Genomic DNA, 21,960 nt, shown 5'->3' with positions numbered 1-21,960 from the left:
GTCTAGTCCACAGTAGGGCTACCAGGTGGAATCTCCTCCTCAGGATCCTTCTCCGGATCTTCCTCCTGATCTGGACTCTGGATAATGTCCATCACCTCATCAATCAACCTACCAGTATCCGCTAGGATCCCAGAAATTCGATCTCGGACCTCCTCACCTAACCTAGTAAGTCGAGCCCTAGTCCTCTGAAGCTCCTTGCAAGTGACCTCAGCCGTAGCTACCTTGCCAGCTAATACCTCCTCAAGCTCAGCGATTCTCTCACCCTGAGCACTAACCATCTGTCTCTACTCCTCCACCTCCTCAAGTAAATCTCGGTTGGTGTTCACCAACTGACGACGCTCGTCGTCCAGAGCTAGTACAAGGTGGTTCGGGTAGGCAAACGTCAACCTACACGAACATCGAGAATACCTAGTAGAGGGCGAAGAACGCACACGTGCTCCCCCACCTAGAGCTCGGTAGTAAATAGGCCTAGGAGGCTCTACATGGCCATTAGCATGGTCATTCCCATTAGTTGCAAGGGTCCCGTTCCCATTCTCCATCCCTGCAAAACAACCACACTTTTCGGATTAGAAACTTAGTCACTAGCTCGCTCAGATATCACTTAAAGTATGACTAAGTCATCCTATCTCAAATTTTAAGGGTAAGGTTTCTAGTATATCTCCCAAATAGATCTCTAACCAAGCGCTCTGATACCAACTGTGACGCTCTCACTTCTCCCTAAGGCGAACCAAAGGGTATCCGCGGGACGCCTGCCCAACTCTCGCCAGGACTCAAGACAGTTCGATTCAAGTTTAACGATACATAACCGTTCATACAAGTCTAATAAAGAAAAGTCGCTTCCATAACCAAATATCCCGTCTTACACCACGAGTTCCAAAATACATCAAGTTTCCAAAATATATAACTGTCAAAGGTCTAGTCGATTACATTTGAAACCCGAATACAAAAGTACATCCCAAGGGTTTCTTCGAGTTTCACTCCAAGGCCGTTCCTGTTAAGGAAAACAAATCTACGGGGCGAGCAATTGCTTGTGAGGCCAAGAAACACACATGCAAGCACGTTGTCCAAATAATAATCCCAAATAACAAGAAAACGATAATATTCGAGTAATTAACAATTCAAGTGATATAGAACAGAAACAATTCAAGGATATGGTAGCTCTCAGGAACTAAGTTTCACTTGCTTTGCCAGATCTCAATCGTATACTTTCCCGTGATGACTCTCCATCAACCGGATCGGTATTTCCAATCCGTAGACTCCACTTTACTTCACAAGTCCTTCCACCTTACAACCCCCCCCCCACCGGGCCCGAATGTCGATAAAGGCGCTACTGCATGAGTTGGCCAAGCAAGATCTCTCCAATAGATCAAACTTATCATTTCATTCCCATGGCTCACCAAAGTTCCCAACCAATCTCATGTCGGCTCGAGTCCCAAGGTCGGCCTATGGGTTTGGGCGTCTCCTATTTAACATTTATGAATCGAGTAGATTCACTCCAACGACGTTTGCAGTCATAGCATACCATTTCATTTCATTCAATCATTCAATATCATTCAATCGTTCATTTCATTCAATCCATTCAATACATTTTATTCCATTCATTTCATTTCAATCAATTCAATCACGATTCATTCAAATGAGAACGAGTGCGGTAAAGTACACACTTGACTCCATTTTCAAAATCTCCAATCATTAATAACAGTTAAACATGTATCAAGTTTCCATACACTTGACACTCACCAAGTAATTCAAGAAGTAAAGCACAAGCGGTTGTTTAGGCGTCTCCTGTGAGATCCTCTTGAAGGTCCTCTTGAAGGTCCTCTTGAGTGCCTGAGCAATAATAATAAACTATTACACACTATCACTGAAAACCCCTACTTATCGAGAAAGATTGCACTCATGTACAATTTAAGAAGATATCATGAGAATGAGCCTTAATTACTCGTAAATCGAGACTCAAAAGTGGGGTTTAAAAACACAAGAAAAATCTGATTTTCATCTTTGAAATCAAGTGTAAAATGGTCAAACGATATCGAAAGAAAATGGAGAGTTCTAAAAACTCAATTTCCTTTAAGTTCGGAAATTTCAGATTTGACAAGCAATCTTTGAAAAATCGTATCTCACTCTCTGTACGTCCAAAATTGGAAAACTTAGTACCGTTGGAAACTAGTTCCGAAGTACTAAAAGTTCCTAGAAGACATTTTTCCATGATTCAAAATGGAAGACATTCAAATTTTGGCCTCAAGTTGCTGATTTGGGCTCCCCGGACAGATTCGGGGTTGGTTTTTGACAAATTTTGAAAATTCGGAAAAATTCACAGAATATGAACTAGCCTCTCAAATTTGAAACTCAATTAGAGTTACAATCAATGTTTACAACACAACAAACGGAACAAGAAACAGATTTTTGAGCGCCAGGATATAGCAGCTCAAAGTTGCTGAAAATTCCTCACTGAACAAGGATTTTCTAGATTTGAAACATAAATTTTGAGACTTCGGTTGGGCCTCGAAATGGACTTGGAATGGGATCAAATTTGATAGTATTACCCTACCATATAAGGGCTATTCCTCTGTCAAATTTCATGCAAAAATTCGTACGGAAGGTCAGTTAACAAAGCCACTAAAGTTCCAAGAATTTCCAAGACAAACCTGCCTTGTACTTCCGTTTTCCTTTTTTTTTGACTTTTGGCCAATGAAATTGACTCAAATCCGGTAGCCAAATACATTTGGTAGGTGATTGACACCAAAAGTTTCAAAATAACAAGTCCCAATTCGAAATAAGCAATCACTGATGCAGTTCTATAATTCAGCCACAACTCACTCAATTCAACTTGGAATTGGGCGTGGTTAGTGGCGTTGGAAACTACATTCATAAGGCTACAATTTCTCAGAAGAAATAATTTTGAAATTCTGTCCATAACTAGCTCATATTCGAGCAACAAGTCACAGCACATAACAAGTTTTCTAACACAGCAGTGAAACAGGACAGTTAACTTTGAAAGGCTGGTACGGTTCACTCAAGTTGAATCAGGGGATGCATTTTATACCATTAGAAAAATGGAAGTATCTAGTTTCTAATACCGCAAATGGAACTCGATTTTGACATTGGAACAAAGAGTTATGATCGTTTAAAGTTCGCTGCCAGAGTAACTCTGGACATGTTTTCCAGCCATGAAGAAATTTCGAAATTCAAACATTTACCCAACCAAATCAAGTGATTTTTGGTGGAAACTTTTCATACAACCTATACAACATATCTACATCAAAATCAAGATAATTTGACCACAAAAAATCACACCAAAAGGTGCGGCAAGAACAGGGCAGAACCGGCCCTTCTTCCTTTGAGTTTCTTTCTACTCTTTCAACTTAAATCCACTAGATTAACACTTAATGAACATAAATAACATTCAAAATCATCACATCAGTCCAACAAGTCCATTGTGGGATTTCATAGAGCCCACTCACATGATTTTCAACAATCCAAAGCTACCCACATGAAGCTACAAGTTTCTAAGTGCAATCTAACTTACAAAAGCTAAGATTCAAGAGTTGGATGATTAACTACCTTCTTAGATGATGAACTCGGAAAGTTTTGGTCCTTTGAGCTCCAAGAAACCATGAGGATGAAGCTCTCTTCCTAGTCCAAGATGATCTCCAAGTGGTTTTGAGTTTGTGGTAGAAATTTGAAGTGATTTGGTGCAAGAAAGTGAGGTGAAATGATGAAGGTTTTGCTCCTTCTTTTCCTTGGTGTTGTTCGGCCACAATGAGAGAAAAGAGAGAGTGTGTTGCAGCTGCAAAAGCTTCTTGACTAAGCTTGGTAGGTGAAAGGTTTAAGTGCTCAAAAGTCAACCCTCCAATAGTGCGTGTACGCGCGCGTTTCGTGCTCGTTTCCTCTCGGGTTTGTTTCACTTGTGCACTAAACCTCTAATGCACTTCCATTAACACTATTATTATTCACTCTTAATAGTCTAAAAATAAAGGTCTAAAGTCCCTCAATTAATCGCGCGCGCAAAACGCGTACTTCCGATTTGTGCGCGATAAAACGAAATTTCTAAGGAATTTTTATAACGATAGTATAACTAACTAATACTTGGGTAATAAATCATGAAAATAACTATTTTGGAGCAAACCAATAAATAAGTGAATAAATCGATAAAATAATTAAATGAAAATAAGATAAATTACGAGTCCTCACAGATGAAGCCTATCAAAGCCAAATGCTAAAATTCACAAAAATAAATCAAAACCCTCTCACCAAACCCCAAACAAAAATATTACCCAAATCTAAACTATTTTTCAAAATCCAAATAAAAAACTATGAATCTACCAAAAATTATTAAACCTCCAAATTTCATCCTAAAATTCACCAATAATCTATCCAAAAAATCATATTAGAATATACCAAAGAAAATAACATTTTAAAAGGATAAAATTGATTAAATTTTTAATTTTTGGGCCATAGTAGAATTAAGTCAAAATCTGGGGGTCAACATGCAATTTTGGAAAGTTTCCATGCATAAGCTTCGAAGAAGCTTTCCTCTTCACTGATTTCCTTTTTCTGCCACTTTCTGTGTTTATATAGTGCAATTTTTTCTTTGCTAAACACAACTAAATTCTCAATTAACATCAAAGCTTTGGTTTTAAGCGGCAAAATCATAGAAATTCAATGAGCAAATACGCAAATCTTCTGCAACAAAAGTTCCGCAATCTTCTGGGTTTCATTCCAATCGTATAAATCATGCCAATCAAACCTCAAGCTAGCAAAATGTGCAACTTACACCGTTTATCGCTAAAACCCAACAATCAAAATTGCACCAACACAAAAAACAGCAACTAGGGAAACATCAAGACAGCAAAACATGATAACAATCACGGAGCCAAACCAGCAGCAAAATGTCATAGGATTCATGCCTTTTGGACTTGGATTCTCATGAAAACAGTGTTAAAGCAAGAAAAGGAGAAGCAATGGTTACCTCAGAATGTTTGTGGCATCAAAGCAACGTGAAATCTCCATGAAACGGCGTGCCGACTCTTGAAATGAAGCAAATGGAACTTTGCCGCAAAAATTCAGCGATGATGAACCTGATACTTTGGGTCCCGATTTGGGAGGGTTATAGATGTTTTTTTGGGGAGATTCCTAAGTGAAAGTTCTTTTATTACTTGCCAAGATGGTGTAGAAATCAAGAGCTCACTCAAAAGCTAAGAAATTGGTCAGAATTTGCCAAGAAAGCAGGCTGGTTTGTCAGCCTGGTGATGAATTTTTTTTGCAGCAGATTTTTCTCTTTTTCTTCTACTCAATCGTCCCTCTCTTTTCCTCTCTCACTCTCTTTCTTTTCCCTTTCTGTTTCTTGTCTGAAGTTCTCTGTTCTCCCCCAGATCCCCCCCACTTTGTTTCTTCCTTTTCTCTTTTCTTTTCTTCCTCTCTTCCCTTGCTTGCTCCCGAAACCCTCCCCTTCCTTTTCTGGTTTCTCTCCTCCTGTTTCTTTCTTTTTGCTCTTTTCCTTTTCTTCCTCCTGCCCTCAGCTCTTTCCTTGGCTTTTTCCCTCTTTTCCCAGATTTCTCCAAGCTCTCCTGGTTTCTTTCCTTTCTTGTTTTTCCAGCCCTGCCCGTAGCTCTTTGTTTTTCTTTTCTCCTTGCTTTTTCCTCCTTTCTTCCCAGAGCTCCTCACCAGCTCTTTTCTTTTGCTCCAGCCCGCAGCTTCCTCTCCCCTTTCTTGCTTTCCAGTCCCGTCCTTCCTCCCTTTCTTACTTAGTTTTTTTTTTTGTTTTTCTCTCTCCCAGAATCTCCTCTCTTGCTCCCTTCTTCAGTTTTTTTTTGCTCTTTTTCTCCTCCCCGGGGCGAAAGCTCTCTCTTCTCTCTCGGTTCCTTTTCCCCTTGTCCCGTAGCTTCTTTTCTTGTTTTTCCTTTTTCTTTTGTTTGTTTTTTTCCCGGGCTTCCAAGTGTCCTAGCCACCTATCCTCTAGATATTGTGGTGTCAAAAGAAAAATAGAGACATTTGTCTCATTTGTATGCACTCCACCTAGCTATTGTGCATGGCCTTCACCTATCTTCTTTTTATTTATTTATTTTTTGTTTTTCAAAATCAATTTAAGTAAACAAAAATATTAATTCCTAATTGAAATTGCATTGCAAAATTTTCATTTATTTTAAAGAAATTGAATCTTAAAAGGATTAAAAACAAATTTTTTGAAATTTTGTGAGAATTTTCCTTTTCAAAAATTTAATGCAAAAATATCTTAAAAAGAAAAATGATGAACCTAATTTATAAAAATAATCAAAAATAAACACTAACAATCATTTTACAAACTTAATCAATCTAAAATAACATAAAAACAAGAATAAAAAATAAAAAATAAAGCTAAAATTGAGAAAAACAAAAAAAATGAAATTTTGGTGTCTACAAGTACTTTTTAACAAATCACTGTAACCCCAAATGAACCTTAAGAAAGACTCAATTCAACAAAAATAATAAAGCAACACTATGTACTTGTATATAATAATAATGAGATAAATAAGGACAAAATATAAATACTAATGAAAGTAGCTACTTAAACCAATTTGAATTATTTACTATAAACAAAACCTTATCATTAGCACTGAATTTCAAAACTTTTGATTTTTAAAATTTAACTGTGCAATTTTTGAATTTGAAATTCAACTTTTGCACACATATTATGAATCAAACGACGATTGTGTATACATTATCAGTGTATATAAGATTCACTCTATCTAAAATGATTAATCTTTCGTACACTAACAGTGTATACATTGTCAGCGTTGGATGAAAGACAACTATGCAAAATTTGAATTTGAAATTCAACTTTTGTACATATGATATAAATCAAATGATGATAGTGTGTATACTATCAATGTATATAATATTTACTCTATCTAAAATAGTACATGAAAAGAATAGAAATAGGGTTTCTCTATTGGGCACCCGTTAATATATCTAACATTCACCTAATCTACCATATATACATATATTAATAATTATGATTTTTTCTTATAATTATATACTTTCCTTATTTAATCTTATCTACCATCATTTGTATTTATTTACTTTTTCTAATTAATCATACATTTCTAAAAATATGACACCTGAAATATATCTTAGTGGGTGCCCAAGCCCACAAAAAAATATATATTTAGCCTTGTGTAGTTATATTTTTTATTTTATTTATTACGTACTTTTTTCAAAATAAATCACAGCAAAATCCAAAAGAAGATTTTAAATGCCAGTATTAACTTTTTTTAGCATTATTGATAGACACTATCCCTAAGGGTGGACACGAGTCAAGTACCCGTCCTGTGCACCATTTGGCTGACCTGATCTGCATCTTGTGGGTTAGCCATTTTTTGACCCTTACCCGCCTCACATATCAGCGGGTACCCTGTTGAGATAGGATCGAATTAATGAGTACTCGTCCTATCCCACTTATCATTTAATTTTTTTAAAAAAGTAATTTATACTAATTTAATTTTATATTTTACATATTCATATAAGATTTAATAAAGATTTTTTCTCAAAAAAAAGTCCCCCACCAACAAATAATATGTGAAGTGAACACAAGGAAAAGGAAAATTTAAAAGAATTCAAAGTCAATAAAAATTTGAAATAAGTAACACATTTTTTAAAATATAAATTCCATATTAATTAAACTTTTTTCTAAAAAATATAAGATCATGACATCGACAAATGAATCTTATAAACAAACTATAGTCTTTGATATTTGTAATGCAATTTGTTGAATGAAATTACTCATTTAACTCTAAAAATATTATTTTATAGTATATATATATAAATAAATAAATAAAATATATATATGTGTGAGCGGATTCAGTACCCATGAGTCTTTAATTATGTGACCCTAGCCCACCTTGTATTTAAACTGGTATTTGACCCTCTTTTGACCCGATCAAATAATATGAATCGGATATTTTCGGATCGGATCAAATTAGATATGGCCGATTTTTAGATTAGTGGGTGCTTTTGCAAATCCTTAACTGTCCCAAATAAAGAACATGTAATGTAAAAACTACCATCATTTGTTTATTTCCTTTTCGAAATTGATATTATTTTTTAATTTTGATATTTCCTAAGTTATTTTTTATTTTTCTCTTGCCAAATTATTAGTATGTTTTTGGGTAGTGCTCTACTTAAAACTTAAAGTGTTATCTTTTCATGCATAAATTTGTTCTTTTGATTTTTTAACTTTAGACAATACAAATATTGTATGTTTATAAATTGGACATTTTAATTTAATGTTTAAATAGTAGTTACATATTTAAGTTAGAATTACCAAAGGTAATAATACATATTTATGTTGGATTACCTAAAAGAATGACTGGAGTGAATGTTAGTTCCTTTTTGAATTTGATAGTATGTTTTATCTTTTATATTTGATAAGTTGTTTTCATTCTGTTATTACCAATTTGAAGGATTTCAAATATTTGTTTCCTTATTTGCAATAATCATTTATAAGTGTGGTATTGTGTTAGTATGTTAAGTTTTGTTAATATTGTTAGAAATGTTACTCATTCATAAATGCCTATATGATAAGTATGTAATTTCAAACTTTGCCAGTATTTTGAATGTTGATAATATTTCGTTCTAAAATATTAAAATTAATTCAAAATTAAAATTTAACTAACTTATAACCGCATACATGGTAAGTATGTAATTCAAAGATTGAAAGTTATTTATTTAACTAAAAATAAATAAACAATATAAGAAAAAAGATGGGGAGTTGGGAGCTCTCTAAAGGAGTCTACACTGAAATTGTAAATAATTTCTGTTATTGGTTAATTATTAAAGAGTTGTAGGAATTGTAATTAAATTTTGTGTTATCAATCTAAAATTTTGCAAACATGATTTGGATAAGTTTTACATAAATTTGAAACTATAAGGGTCAACTAGACATGGGGAAGAACTGGAAATCGTGGAATTTAATTTGCATACCAGTATCAAACAAAAGAATTTGAAATGGTTTGATTGTACCAAATTGTGGAGGCAATGTGTGTGAATTAAAATAAATGTAAAATTCTAGGGACAAGGAATTGGGATTTTGGAGATGTGTGAAGGTTTATGATAAAAAACCCTCCATCTATTACATATATATAAAGATAAGACAATAAGTAAAATTCTCAATTTGTACAATAGGATTGAGAGAAAAATGTATCATTTTTACATTTTGACGATAGTCATGCATTGCTATTTATCAATTTGTCAAACCATTTATTTAAATTTATAATATCCTATATACAAAAAAAAAATTTACAAATGACAATACATGCTATTTGTCATCTAAAGCTAAGGAAAACATTAAAGTAAAAAATTTTACTTGGAGAGAATTATTGATAAGTTGGTTAAACCAAACCTTTTCTGCCTAAAAGAAATGTTAAAATAAAGACAGGTTTTTTGATAAGGTAATTTAACAAAAATATTTCCTACCTAAAATATAGGGATTTAAACATGTAAATTAAACAAACTATAATCATTAGATGACATTAATTGAAACTAATAAAAAATAATAATTCAAAATCCTTGAGAAATGACACATGTTAACGTATATATATGCTATTTGTCATTTGCAACTAAGGGAAACGTTAAAAGTAGTAAATATACTAAATTTTACTTAGAAAAGGTTATTGATAAGTTAGTTTAACTAGGATTTTTATGTCTAAAGGAAATAATAAAATAAAATATTTACTTAGAGAGGCTTTTTGATAAGTTAGTTTAACAAAATACTTTTCTAACTAAAATATAATAATTTAAACATTTGAACTAAACAAACTAATAACTATTAAATTACATTAATTGAATTGATTAAAGAGTAAAATAATTCAAGAATACATGTCATATTATTAGAAATCTTTTGGAAAACATGGACTAATAAATTTCTAGTGTAATAGATTTCCTCGTATTTGTCCCGTTACAATCTACACACTACTTTCAACTTTTTATTCTTCTCATGCTTTGGTCCAAACCGTTTCCTCCTGCCCATTCATTCATGCGCGTCCAACTTCCACTATCACTATTTTGCCCAGGTGGCCATAATTATTGTTTCCCACACGTGTCTCGTCCACATTGTGCTCCAACAATAGGCACGGTCAAAGTGTGCCTACCATAGACAGATCCAAGTACAAGCCAAAAAAAAAATGTCTGGCCAGGAGTGAGAGATGGTTCTCTGATTATCCTTTATAGTTGCAGAGGATTCCAAGAAATTAAACTGGACAAGTGCCAGTGCCAGTGCCAGTGAAGCAGCTTCAAACTATAGATCCGAGCAATGTCTGGCCAGAGTACGTGAACTCTGTTACTCTTCAAAATTAGAAGAAGACGATAACTATCCAATTAAAAGAAGTGGAATGTCAATCGAACTCCTTACTTATTAATGCTACCTTTCCAAAGCTTTTGACTATGTTAATCAAAACAAAAAAAAATCCTTCCCTCCATTGAACTTATATTTTAGCAATGGTATAAATTTGAAAATAAAATGAAAAGTGGGGCCTTTTTTTAATATGAGTAAAAACAAAGGGAGGGAACTGCCACCAGCAAATAAGAAAGCGCTTTTAACATTTCTCTTAAAAGAAATGATGAAGGAAATACTAGGTTTCTTTTTTCTTTTTATACCCCGAAGTTATAGTTGTATTTAGCATAAATTATATAAATGCACATGCAGTAACAAGTTGAAGGTAATGATTTGGATACTATGATGGTTTGTATAACTCTTATAATGAGGCAAATCAAGTAGAATATTTGGTGTTCAGCCTCTATTTGTATAATACACGAATAGGATTCGAACTCGATCAAATATTAAATGAGTTATAAATGTTACTCAAATTCGATTGGTTAATTTGCATTGATATTCGAGCTCGAATTCGAATTCAATCTTGTTTCATTAAACTAAATGAGTGAATTTGAGCTTGAACTCAAATTCGAGCCTAAAAAAAATTTAATTATATTTTATAAAGGTAATACATATATTATAATAAATTTAATTATATTTTTTAAAAAAACAAGTAATACTAAATTTTCTATATAATTACCTTTTTAAGGAAAATATAAGGTATAATGTATTTATATTTGGAAGGTGTCTATACATATATTTTTTAAGGAAATATGTTGTTCTATTTCTATAGTGTCTAATTAAGTTGTAGCTATGCATACATTATACATAGTCTCTAATTATTATTATCATTATTATTTAAGAAATTCATGCAGTATTATAAATCCTCAGAAGAAAATTTATACTTTTTTTCAGAAACGATAATTGTTGTATAACTTAATCTATCCTATATTAGGGGGAGGGAGCGGACCTAAGGAGGCCCAAGAATAATTCGGAGGTGACTAAACTACCACTAATCAGACAGGTGCACTACTTACCTACCTAAATTTTTTTTTAAACAAAGTCACTTTAATGTGATAATTGAACTCTTGCCTCCTATCCTATCCAACTTTTAATGCTTTGATGTTAGCGTTTGAACAAAGATCAGTCGCCAATTTTGAATTTTCATCGTACCTACTACCGATTACTAGAAAGGCAACGTTGAAAACCGATATTTCATTCCAACTAGTTTTAGTTCAGCAGGATCATGTTCTAACCTATACATGTGTTTCGTACTAATTATGATAATAGCTATTAATGAACGAACTCAGGAAAAAAAATCATTTAGAAGTAAGAGTAAATTCTATATGTACTCATAGTATATACACTGTTACATTTAGATCTATAACATATATAAAAATTTGAACTTATAATTCAAAATATACATAATTATCATTTATCCAACTTAATAATATATATACTATCAGTGTATATGATCAAAAGTTTGCATATGTTCTTGGAAGAGCCTTGCAGCCAATTGTAGAAGCAAATAAAAGGAGTCAAATAATAATCTCCCCATCTTTCCTCCAAAAATACATCCAACTACAAATATGTCAAGCTACGTTATGTGGGATAGTGTGATAATTGTCTTCCCCATAATTGATAATTATAAAGAAAACAAAGATTTTGAATTTCTTTGGTTAAGACACAAAAAATGAAAAAAAAAATTGAAGGAGTGAATTGGGTGAATAGACACAAGGGGCTTTTAAAAAATTTGACACAAGGTAAAGGATCATTGAGGAGGTAGCCAAATGAATGTTGAATTCTTGACTAGTAGCACTGGCTTTGTCAAACTCTTGACCTCTTCCTGGCTTGTCTTATTATTATTATCCACACATCTTTTCCAAGTAAAGTGAGCAGAAACATCAGAGGTTGGATCATTGAGGGGGTAGCAAAATGAATATCGAATTCTTGACTAGTCACACTAGTCATGACACCTGCAAATTACTGGCTTGTCTCTTCCAAGTAGAGTAAAGAGAACAGAAACATCAGCTGTTGGCACTTGGCAGTCGTGTTGGTGATCAGCATGAAGTTAAAATTGCTAACCACTTTGCTTCTGCTCTCAATATTTTCCTTAAAATTTGCTTCGCCACGATCCATAGTCGAGACGCTACCAGGATACTCTGGTACTCTTCCATTCAAACTCGAAACAGGGTATGTATTCCCCTTCCTACTTTAGCTAGACCAACTTTAATTAGTTCAAATTGTCGGAAGTAGTGACGAAAATAACTATTGGATAGAAGTAGTATTTGATAGAATTGCTCAGCTAGAGTTGGTATTCACAATAACATTGACTTTGTGGCTTGCGTTAGGTATATTAGCGCTGGAAGAGACGATGAAGTGCAGTTCTTCCACTACTTTATCGAGTCAGAAAGGGAACCCGACAGGGACCCTCTGATGCTTTGGCTCACCGGTGGACCTGGTTGCTCTGCTTTTTCCGGCCTGGTTTATGAAATTGGTACCTACTTCAGAGTTCAAACACACAATTAGCTTGCTATTTACTAGTTATTCTGCCCTCGTTGTTAACCAAGCTGATCACCTTGCGAGATTGTTCTCCTTTTATTGAGTCCATATGTACTCGAAAACGCTGTTTCTTGATGTTTCACTCCCTTTTTTCTTTTGGAGACATCTCGGGAAATTTTCCAAGAGTAAACTATTCTTCTTGTTGTAGGGGGCGTAATACACAATCCTGTTCCTTTCAGATTCATTATTTTTTCACTATTACGACAGTCCTTTTTTTTTTTTCATTTTTCTTCCCCTAAAAATTACAGGGTTAGATGTTAAACCATTCTCTGTTTCTCCTCCTCCCTCTTTCCCCCCACCTCTCTCCTCCTTCCTCGTTCCCCTCCCTTCCTCCTTCCTTTTCCTCCCTCCCTCTTCCTCCCCATCCCTCTTTCCTCCCTCCCCCTCTCTTGTCATGCTGGGTTGTGGGGGGAGGAAGATGGGAGGGGAGTGTGGAGAGAGGAGAGGGAGGAGGAAGAGGAGGGAGAGGCCGGTGGTGGTGATGGATGATGGGAGGGGCGATGGTGGGTGGTCAAAATTTTTTAAAATTTTAAAAATATGTCAATAAAATTTTAAAAATACCCAAAATACATTTTAAAAAATATCTAATACAAACGGGCCATCAACAATAGTTTTTTCTCACATTTACCACCATAGTCAAATTTTTGAAAGATAGTGCGAAAACTCCTAATTCATATAGATCCTATAATCTTCGGACAATGTTGACTTGTGTACTATTTGAACAATATCGTTTCCTAAATTGTCGAAGAACAAATAAAAAAGAAAAGAACTTACACGTAACAAAAGATGTTATGTAGCCGAAAAGAAAATTGTTTTATTATCCAAACTAAAATAATTCTATCTATCTGATAAAATAAATGGAAACCAAATTCCATGCAGGCCCACTGAATTTTGATTTTGAGACTTTTGATGGGAGTTTGCCGGCGTTCGTCTTGAATCCATACTCGTGGACAAAGGTTGCAAAGTCTGTGTTTATTGTTTACATTTAAGGAGATTAGACTAACTTCGGGGACACGGTTGCAGTGGTTTCTGATACTGATATTTGTATATGTTGTCTTGCAGGGGAATGAGGCAGGTATGATTAGTTTTAGGTATAATTAGTGCGATTATTGTACCCTTTTTATAATTTGGTATATACGGACATAATTTTGTTGTATTTTATGATTTGTACACATTTACGTAACTTTTGTTGTACATCATGAAATAAAACAAAACTATGTAAATATATATCAAATTATTAAAAAAAATACAATAATCACATCAATTGCACTTAAGACCAACCATACCTGCCCCAAATCTGTCTTGTGGCACTTCTTAGATAGCAAGCATTATTTTCTTGGATGCGCCAGTTGGTACCGGATTTACTTATGCAACTACCTCAGAGGGTTATCATTCTTCAGACATACAAACGGTTGGAGATATATATACCTTTCTTCAAAAGGTCACCAATAAAATTTTCAAATTTTTTTTTTATGAAAGGTTAACTGCAATAAGTTTAACTTCAAATATATATATATATATATATATATATATATATATCATGTTTTTGCTAAGATATATCACGAGCGATAAGGAGTATATGATGCTTGCAGTGGCTTTTAAAGCATCCTAACTTTATCAAGAATCGCCTGTACATTGCTGGTGACTCATTTGCGGGCTATCTTGTTCCAATGGTCGTCAACAAAATATCGCAAGGTTAAAATTACGCGTTTGTTATTTTTCCCTCCCTATTGTATAATTAAGATCAAAGTTTATCAATTTTTCCCGATATAATATAATCAGCCTATAAACCCCAAATATAATCACGTATTGTCATATGAGGTGCACATATTGCAAGGAAAAGACAATTAAGTTCAATTACATCATATACTCTGTATGTTGTTTTCAATTGGTTTTTACAAACAGAAGTTATAATATTTGATTTCATAAGCAGGCATTGAGGCAGGCGTCAATCCAAGAATGAATATTCAGGTGATTTATGTACAGTCTGCCTTAATTTCTTCCCCCAGAGGCATTATTATGCGTGCTTATATGATTGAGTCAGAAATTCGACAATATTCACTATGATATATTTTTACTATTTTTACTATGATATTTGAGTTAGGGGTACGTGATTGGAAATCCAGGAACAGAATACCACATCGATAAAAATTCGGTACTACCATTTGCTCACCGCATGGCACTTTTATCAGACAAATATTATCAGGTGTGAAACAAACCAAAAATCTTAATTATGTTGCTGTTAAGTTTGGCATTGACATTTTTATTTAGGATGCATTTGATAAAATTAAAATTTAAAATCTCAAATCTGACTCTATTAATTTATTGAATTGTTAAGTATTAAAATATTAATATTTAAGCATATTTTGCATTAATTGATAAGTGAAGATTAAGATTGTTAGAAGCCAATAGTACGTAGACAGTAGAAGATTAAGATAAGCCTTTTCATTTCATGAAGCCACTGGCTAGGCTGCTGAAAGTCAATAATTAGGAAATTACCTACTAAAAACATACTGACACCCGCTTGATATTGAGATTGTTTCAGATGGCGAAAGTTAATTGTCACGGGGAATATGAAAATCCAGATCCAAACAACGCGTGGTGCCTTTACGCTCTCCAGTTTTATAAAGAGGTAGGAAAAACCAGCATTACATAGCTTATCGTAGTAGTTTACATAATAAGCGTGTTTCTTGTTGCTTTTGTACCCTGATAAGTTCTCTCATATCCCCCAGAGTCATAACTTGCTTTATAAGGTGTTATCATTATTTTTTTTCGGATATGAAAAAATTCCCTTATGCTAGATGTATCTTAATAGTTGCATATTCTTAATGTATTTTCTACCATTAGTTCAGTTTTTACTTGAATTATGATAGAAACTAAACTATGCTATTTTATTTCCTAATTAGTTTCTTGTTTTGGTTTTTGGTCTTGCTAAATTTAGTTTTCATATTAATTTAGGAAATCTCAAGTTAGTTCCAAATAAATTTCTGTTTGCAATTGTGTTTATTTTGGGAGTTTTGCAGTCTATAAATATTACTAATGTAGTTGATTATTACTTGAAGAATTGAGTTGAGTCTTAAAAGTGAATTAAGTGAAAGCATCTAAGCATTGTTATTGTGAGTTATGGTAAGCGAAAAGGTACAATTTGATATTTTATTATTGGGTTTTGAGTCAATAAAATTAGTTGAGTTATTGTAGTAATTTTGTCCTCCTCCTCTTCTGATATTATTTTATTTGTTTCAAAATTGTTTTCGCTGTGCGTGTATTTTTTGTGTCAACAAATTATTTTTAAAAAATAAAAAGCTTAAGGCTCCCCTCCCCCAAAGCTTGCAGAAAGTCAAGATAGATTTGGTGATTTGTCTCAACACCATCCACCTACCACTATAGACTATAGAGTTTAGATTACATACATACCGAACCTGATGGACTCTGTGAAGTGATGGTATACTCGCAAAATTGGCTTACAAAATGCAATCTCCATTATCAGTGCATTAGAAACATATTCCAAGCAAATATTTTGGAACCGGCATGCAAATTCAGGTCATCCAAGCCTAGTGCATCGGAATTGGATAAGAACACCTATTTGGAAGATGACCCGATCATCAGGATGCTCCCTCAATCAAATAAAAAGGAATCGCGGTGTCGGGTAAGTTATTCATCTTTTTTTTTGCGTATCTAAGTTAATTTTATATACACTATTATGATTGAATAGATAAAATATATGCAAAATTTAGATTTTAAATTTAAATTTAAATTAATTGTTATACACTAAATGATAGTAGTGTATATACTGTTAGTGTATATAAATTAATTCTATATACATATATACTCTCAACTTGGGAGATCATTTGAAAAATTAATACCCTACATATACGCATGTAGAATGACAATTATGTGCTATCATTTGTGTGGGCAAATGATCAAGCCGTCCAAGAAGCTCTACACGTTAGAAAGGTAATGTCGATCTCAATCCTCGTCTTCACCCGCATTTTTTTTATTTCCCCAAATATATGGTCGTAATACTCTTAAGGTTTATGGCGTATACTTTCCTCTATGTGATACAACAGACCTTGGTCATTGTGACATAATATGCACGTCCGCTAATCTTCAAGATTAATTTAGTTACTAACTTGTATTTAATTTTTTTTTTGAAAAATTAGGGAACAATTAAAGAGTGGAGAAGGTGCAATAAAAGCTTATCTTATGACCAAATTGAATACAGTGTTGTCCGATATCATAAGCTGCTGATCAAGAAAGGATACGAAGCATTAGTTTATAGGTAAAGTCATGGCTGGCGCTTTTCCTTCTCTTTGTTAATTAAAAGAGAAACGGATAAGTTGAGCAGCAAGCAAGCGAAATGGATGCTCTATTAGCTAAGGTTGAGGCTCTGAAAATTAGAGATTATGAGTTTAAATCCTCCTATCCTCCTTTCCACTTCTCAAGTCTCGTCCCTCCCTTGGTGGAAAAAAAAAAAAAGAGAAAAAGCCAGCAAATTGTACTGACCAGTGGCAAAATGTTGATTTCATTTTTTCATTATAAGCTTTTCCACTTTTTCTTTTTCTTGCAGTGGTGATCATGACATGGTAATCCCCTACATTGGTACACTGAAATGGATAGCTGCAGAGGCCCCGTACTGGGCCTAGACACGTGGCAGCCCAGGTATAGCCGAGCTGGGCTCCGGCCCCAGGCTCCTGGCGACCGCCCTGGGCCGCACCCCCGCTAGGGCTCCAGGGGGATCAGGAGACCGTCCCGCAGAGGTCGGAGGAGATCCCGCTCGGCGCGGGATTGAGATTATATCAGGAAGGTCCCGGAACGTACGGAGGTCGGACTCTGACCCAGGTATAAATAGTGCTACACACCCATTGCCCAAGGTACGCTCACTCCTGATGCTCAATCCACTCTGACTAAGTTAATCCCCGGGAACCCTACTCACCGGAAAACAAACTTGACCGTCGGAGTGCCCTCGGGGACCACCTCAGGGCCCTCTCGTAAGTCCACTCCTCTGTTTTGCAGGCTTGGAACCAGCTCTTCCATCGGCACCCCGAGCTCATCAGGTCAGCTCGGTCAGGGGAAGTTCCGTGCTTCTTCAGTTGGCGCCGTCTGTGGGAACCGAAAGGTAATTGTTAGTGTTGATGGCAAGAACACGATCCAAGCGGACCGTTGAAAGCACCGGTCCTGGAGCCGGAGAGGGATCCCGCCGAGCGGAAACCGAAGCGGTCGGGGGCGTTGGGGGCTCAGCCCTCTCAGGGGAGCGAAGACAGCAGATCCTCCAGTTCGTGACGGAGAACCTCCCCATGCTGGAAGACATAATCCGGCAGGCGAAGGAAGGGGGCGAAGCCGGTGGAGCACATACCTCCAAGGTGAAGGGGAAGGAAAAGGAACCACTTCCCGACCCCTCGGAGGATGGGTCACGAGACCAGCCTCCCCGGAGGAAACGGCCACGGACTCCCCCTCGCCCCCGAGCCTCGGTGGTAGGGGACAGCGAAAGGCACTCCCGCGACAGGCCCGCGGGGAGCAGGCCGAGGGACCCCTCCCCACGGAAGCCTGCGTGAAACGAGCCTGAACGCTCTCCCACCCGATCTGTCAAGAGCCGGCCGCGCGATCCCTCTGTGGAAGTCTGTCCGAAACGAAATCGAGCAGATCCTGCGGCCACGGCCGTACGAGGACGACTACATGACCTCGCCCTTTACCCGGGAGATAGAAGACTACCCACTACCCCGGAGGTTCAAGATCCCAAACATCGAGTTGTACGATGCCTCGACCGACCCGGAAGATCACCTTTCGGTCTTCCTGACGCACATGCGCCTGCAAACTGCGGCGGACGAGATCCGCTGCAAGACCTTCCCCATGTTCCTGAAGGGGAAGGCCCGGCTCTGGTTCCAAGGTCTGGCACCGGGGTCCATCCGGAGTTTTCCAGAGCTGGCCAGAGTTTGTCGTCCAATTCGTCTCTTCCAAGACCTATTCGAAGACCGCGACTCACCTGATGGCTATCAGGCAGAGGCCCGACGAGTCGTTGAGGAATTTCATGACCCGTTTCAACACGGAGAGCTTACAGATCAGGGACAAGGACGAAAAGGTGGTCATGGCCGCCTTCATGAACGGGCTCAGGGTAGAGGAGCTCTTCTACAAGCTGGCCGAGAAGCTTCCCGGAGACATGGAGGAGCTCTTGACCCCGGCGCACGCAGCTGCCAACGCAGAGGAGGCGGCTCGCCTGAAGAGAAAGTCAGATCGAGAGCTCGGAGATCGGAGAGGGCTATCTTTAAAGCCTTAACGCTCGACCCAGGAGGTCGGCATGGCTGCCTTTAAAGTTCAATACTCGGCCCAAGAGGTCGGCAGGACTATCTCTAAAATCCTGAAGCTCGACCCAGGAGGTCGGCGTGGCTGCCATTAAAGTTTAATGCTCGACCCAAGAGGTCGGCAGGGCTAACTTTAAAGCCTTGACGCTCGATCCAGGAGGTCGACGATGCTCGACCCCAAGAGGCCGACACGAGAAGTTCTATTATGCTCGGCCCCAAGAGGTCGGCACGAGAAACTCGACGATGCTCGGCCCCAAGAGGTCGGCACGGTTTAAAGCTTCGAAACCTGGGAGTTCGACGAGGCTCGACCCAGGAGGTTGGCGCAGTTTGAAGCTTTAGAGTCTGAGTTTGCGGAAATCCGGGAATTCGACGCTCGACCCATGAGGTCGGCATGAATACCTTGGAAGTCTAACGCTCGGCCTAGGAGGTCGGCGCGGCCTATCCTTAAGAATTTGACGCTCGACCCAAGAGGTCGGCAGGGCTATCTTTAAAGCCTTGACGCTCTACCCAGGAGGTCGGCGTGACTGCCTGCAAAGCTTGACGCTCGACCCAAGAGATCGGCATGACCGTCCTGAAGGTGTGATGCTCGACCCCAAGAGGTCGGCACGCCGTGACTTACTTTGAGGCAGCTTGTCAAAACCAGGGAGCACGCTGGCTCGGCCAGGAGGTCGGCACGATTGCCCTGAGAATGTAATGCTCGACCCAGGAGGTCGGCATGTCTGCCTGGAAAATGTGATGCTCGACCCCAAGAGGTCGGCACGTCTGCTAAAATCAGGGAGTTCAACGCTCGACCCAGGAGGTCGGCATAACTGCCTTGGAAATGTGATGTTCGACCCCAAGAGGTTGGCATATCCGCTAAAATCAGAGTTCGACGCTCGACCCGGGAGGTCGGCGTGACTGCCTTCAAAGTATGATGCTCGGCCACAAGAGGTCGGCACGGCTTGAAATTTTGAAGTCGGAAAGTGCGATGTTCGGCCCCAAGAGGTCGGCACGTTGTGCCTTAACTTGAATGAGTTTGTTTGACCCAGGAGGTCGGCAAGGCTCAAATCTTTAAAAGTTGGGGGCTTAAACCATGTCAGTGGCAATTTGATGCTCGGTCCCATGAGGTCGGCACGCATTGATCAAGTTTGTCGAAACTTGGGAGTTTGACGCTCGACCAAGGAGATCGGCGCGGTTTTCTCAGTGACAGCACTGTACCAGAGGTGACCGGGGCAGAGCAGTGCACGACGCTGGTCTCCCACGTGGCAGAGTATAGATTAGGTCTGCCTGGAAGTCTTACCTAATCTAGGGGGCTAGTGCAGAGGCCCCATCCTGGGCCTGTACACGTGGCAGCCCAGGGTCGACCCAGCTGGGCTCCGGCCCCAGGCTCCCCACGGGGAGCCAGCCAGGGGCTCCAGGGGGAGGGCTCCGTCCCGCTCCCTCGGAGGACCCCGCAGGGGGATTGAGATTATATCAGGAAGGTCCGGAACGTACGGAGGTCGGACTCTGACCCAGGTATAAATAGTGCTACACACCCATTGCCCAAGGTACGCTCACTCCTGATGCTCAATCCACTCTGACTAAGTTAATCCCCGGGAACCCTACTCACCGGAAAACTAACTTGACCGTCGGAGTGCCCTCGGGGACCACCTCAGGGCCCTCTCGTAAGTCCACTCCTCTGTTTTGCAGGCTTGGAACCAGCTCTTCCATCGGCACCCCGAGCTCATCAGGTCAGCTCGGTCAGGGGAAGTTCCGTGCTTCTTCAATAGCCCTTCTGAATTTGACTGTTGATGACGATTGGCGGCCGTGGATAGTTGATGGTCAAGTTGCAGGGTTAAGTTTCTTTTGTTGTGTTATCTTTACAATTCATAACAACCACCTCTATCAAGAAAATACACATAATGCTTTTGAAAGAAATACTCCTACTAAATTTTGCTCATTGCAGATACACGGAAAGGTATATTTACAGCAAAATCCAGTCTCATTTAACCTTTGCCACGGTGAAGGTAAGATAAAGTTGACCCAAAATTTGGACTTTGGTGCTGTAAATTTCCTCTATAGCTATAAAATGGTAGTATATGACTCCATTTCCATTCATTATTAGATTAATCTTTTATATACCGATAACATATGTACTATCAACGTTAAATGAATAACAACTAATATAAATTTGAATATGTTAGATGAATGACTACTGATATAAATTTAAATGCGTTAGATGAATGATAACTAATATAATTTTGAATTTGAAATTCAAGTTTTGAATATATATTATGCATTTAACTGTGATAATATGTACACTATCAATACATATAAGATTACTCTTTACTATTTCCCTCCCCCACTTTTTTTGCAGGGTGCTGGACATACAGCTCCCGAATACAAGCCTAAACAATGTTTAGTGATGTTGGACCGATTCTTTGAAGCTTATCCGCTGTAAGATTACCCCCCAATGGTTTGTTATCCGCGGTAGACCAGTGCAAAATCTGTCAAAGTTGGCATGTCTTATTCTGGATTATTCCCAGTATAGTTATGAAGTTGTATACCAACAAATTAATCATCCACAATATTCGTCCATTTTAGTTCCTAGCTAGACAAGATCATGAATTGCTTGGACGTGGTAAAGGTTATGCCTTTTTTTTTTTGTGGGGGGCAGGGCTGGGGTGGGGTGGAACCGGGGATTGGAGGGTTTAGTTTATTATAGTTGGCAATTATGCTCAAAACCCAACAACCCACCCAATTCACCCACTAATTTGAGAGGTTGCGTTGGGTAAT

General features: G+C 37.7%; 1 protein-coding gene across 2 annotated transcripts; it reads left to right on the top strand.

Annotated features, from left to right (window-relative positions):
* Positions 1–12,258: 12,258 nt before the first annotated feature.
* LOC113755174 (serine carboxypeptidase-like 2) lies at positions 12,259–21,829 on the top strand. Of its 2 annotated transcripts, XM_027299235.1 has the most exons (15): positions 12,259–12,541; positions 12,700–12,845; positions 13,790–13,866; positions 14,229–14,351; positions 14,503–14,605; positions 14,844–14,881; positions 15,015–15,116; positions 15,456–15,542; positions 16,398–16,556; positions 16,793–16,864; positions 17,071–17,189; positions 17,478–17,531; positions 20,959–21,018; positions 21,131–21,191; positions 21,542–21,829. In XM_027299235.1, the coding sequence occupies exons 1-15, from the start codon at positions 12,414–12,416 to the stop codon at positions 21,623–21,625; spliced, it is 1,413 nt and encodes a 470-aa protein (XP_027155036.1). In that variant the 5' UTR covers positions 12,259–12,413; the 3' UTR covers positions 21,626–21,829. The 2 variants fall into 2 exon arrangements, 1 of the variants encoding a protein (XP_027155036.1); XR_003465595.1 differs by lacking the exons at positions 20,959–21,018; positions 21,131–21,191; positions 21,542–21,829 and having other exon boundaries at positions 17,071–17,288; positions 17,478–17,525.
* The last annotated feature ends 131 nt before the right edge of the window (positions 21,830–21,960 follow it).

This window comes from Coffea eugenioides, unplaced genomic scaffold (genome assembly GCF_003713205.1).
Source record: "Coffea eugenioides isolate CCC68of unplaced genomic scaffold, Ceug_1.0 ScVebR1_1266;HRSCAF=2088, whole genome shotgun sequence".
NCBI classification, from domain to species: Eukaryota; Viridiplantae; Streptophyta; class Magnoliopsida; order Gentianales; family Rubiaceae; genus Coffea; species Coffea eugenioides.
The sequence above is the reverse complement of the archived record's forward strand: the minus strand, read 5'-3'. Positions and strand labels throughout refer to the sequence as shown.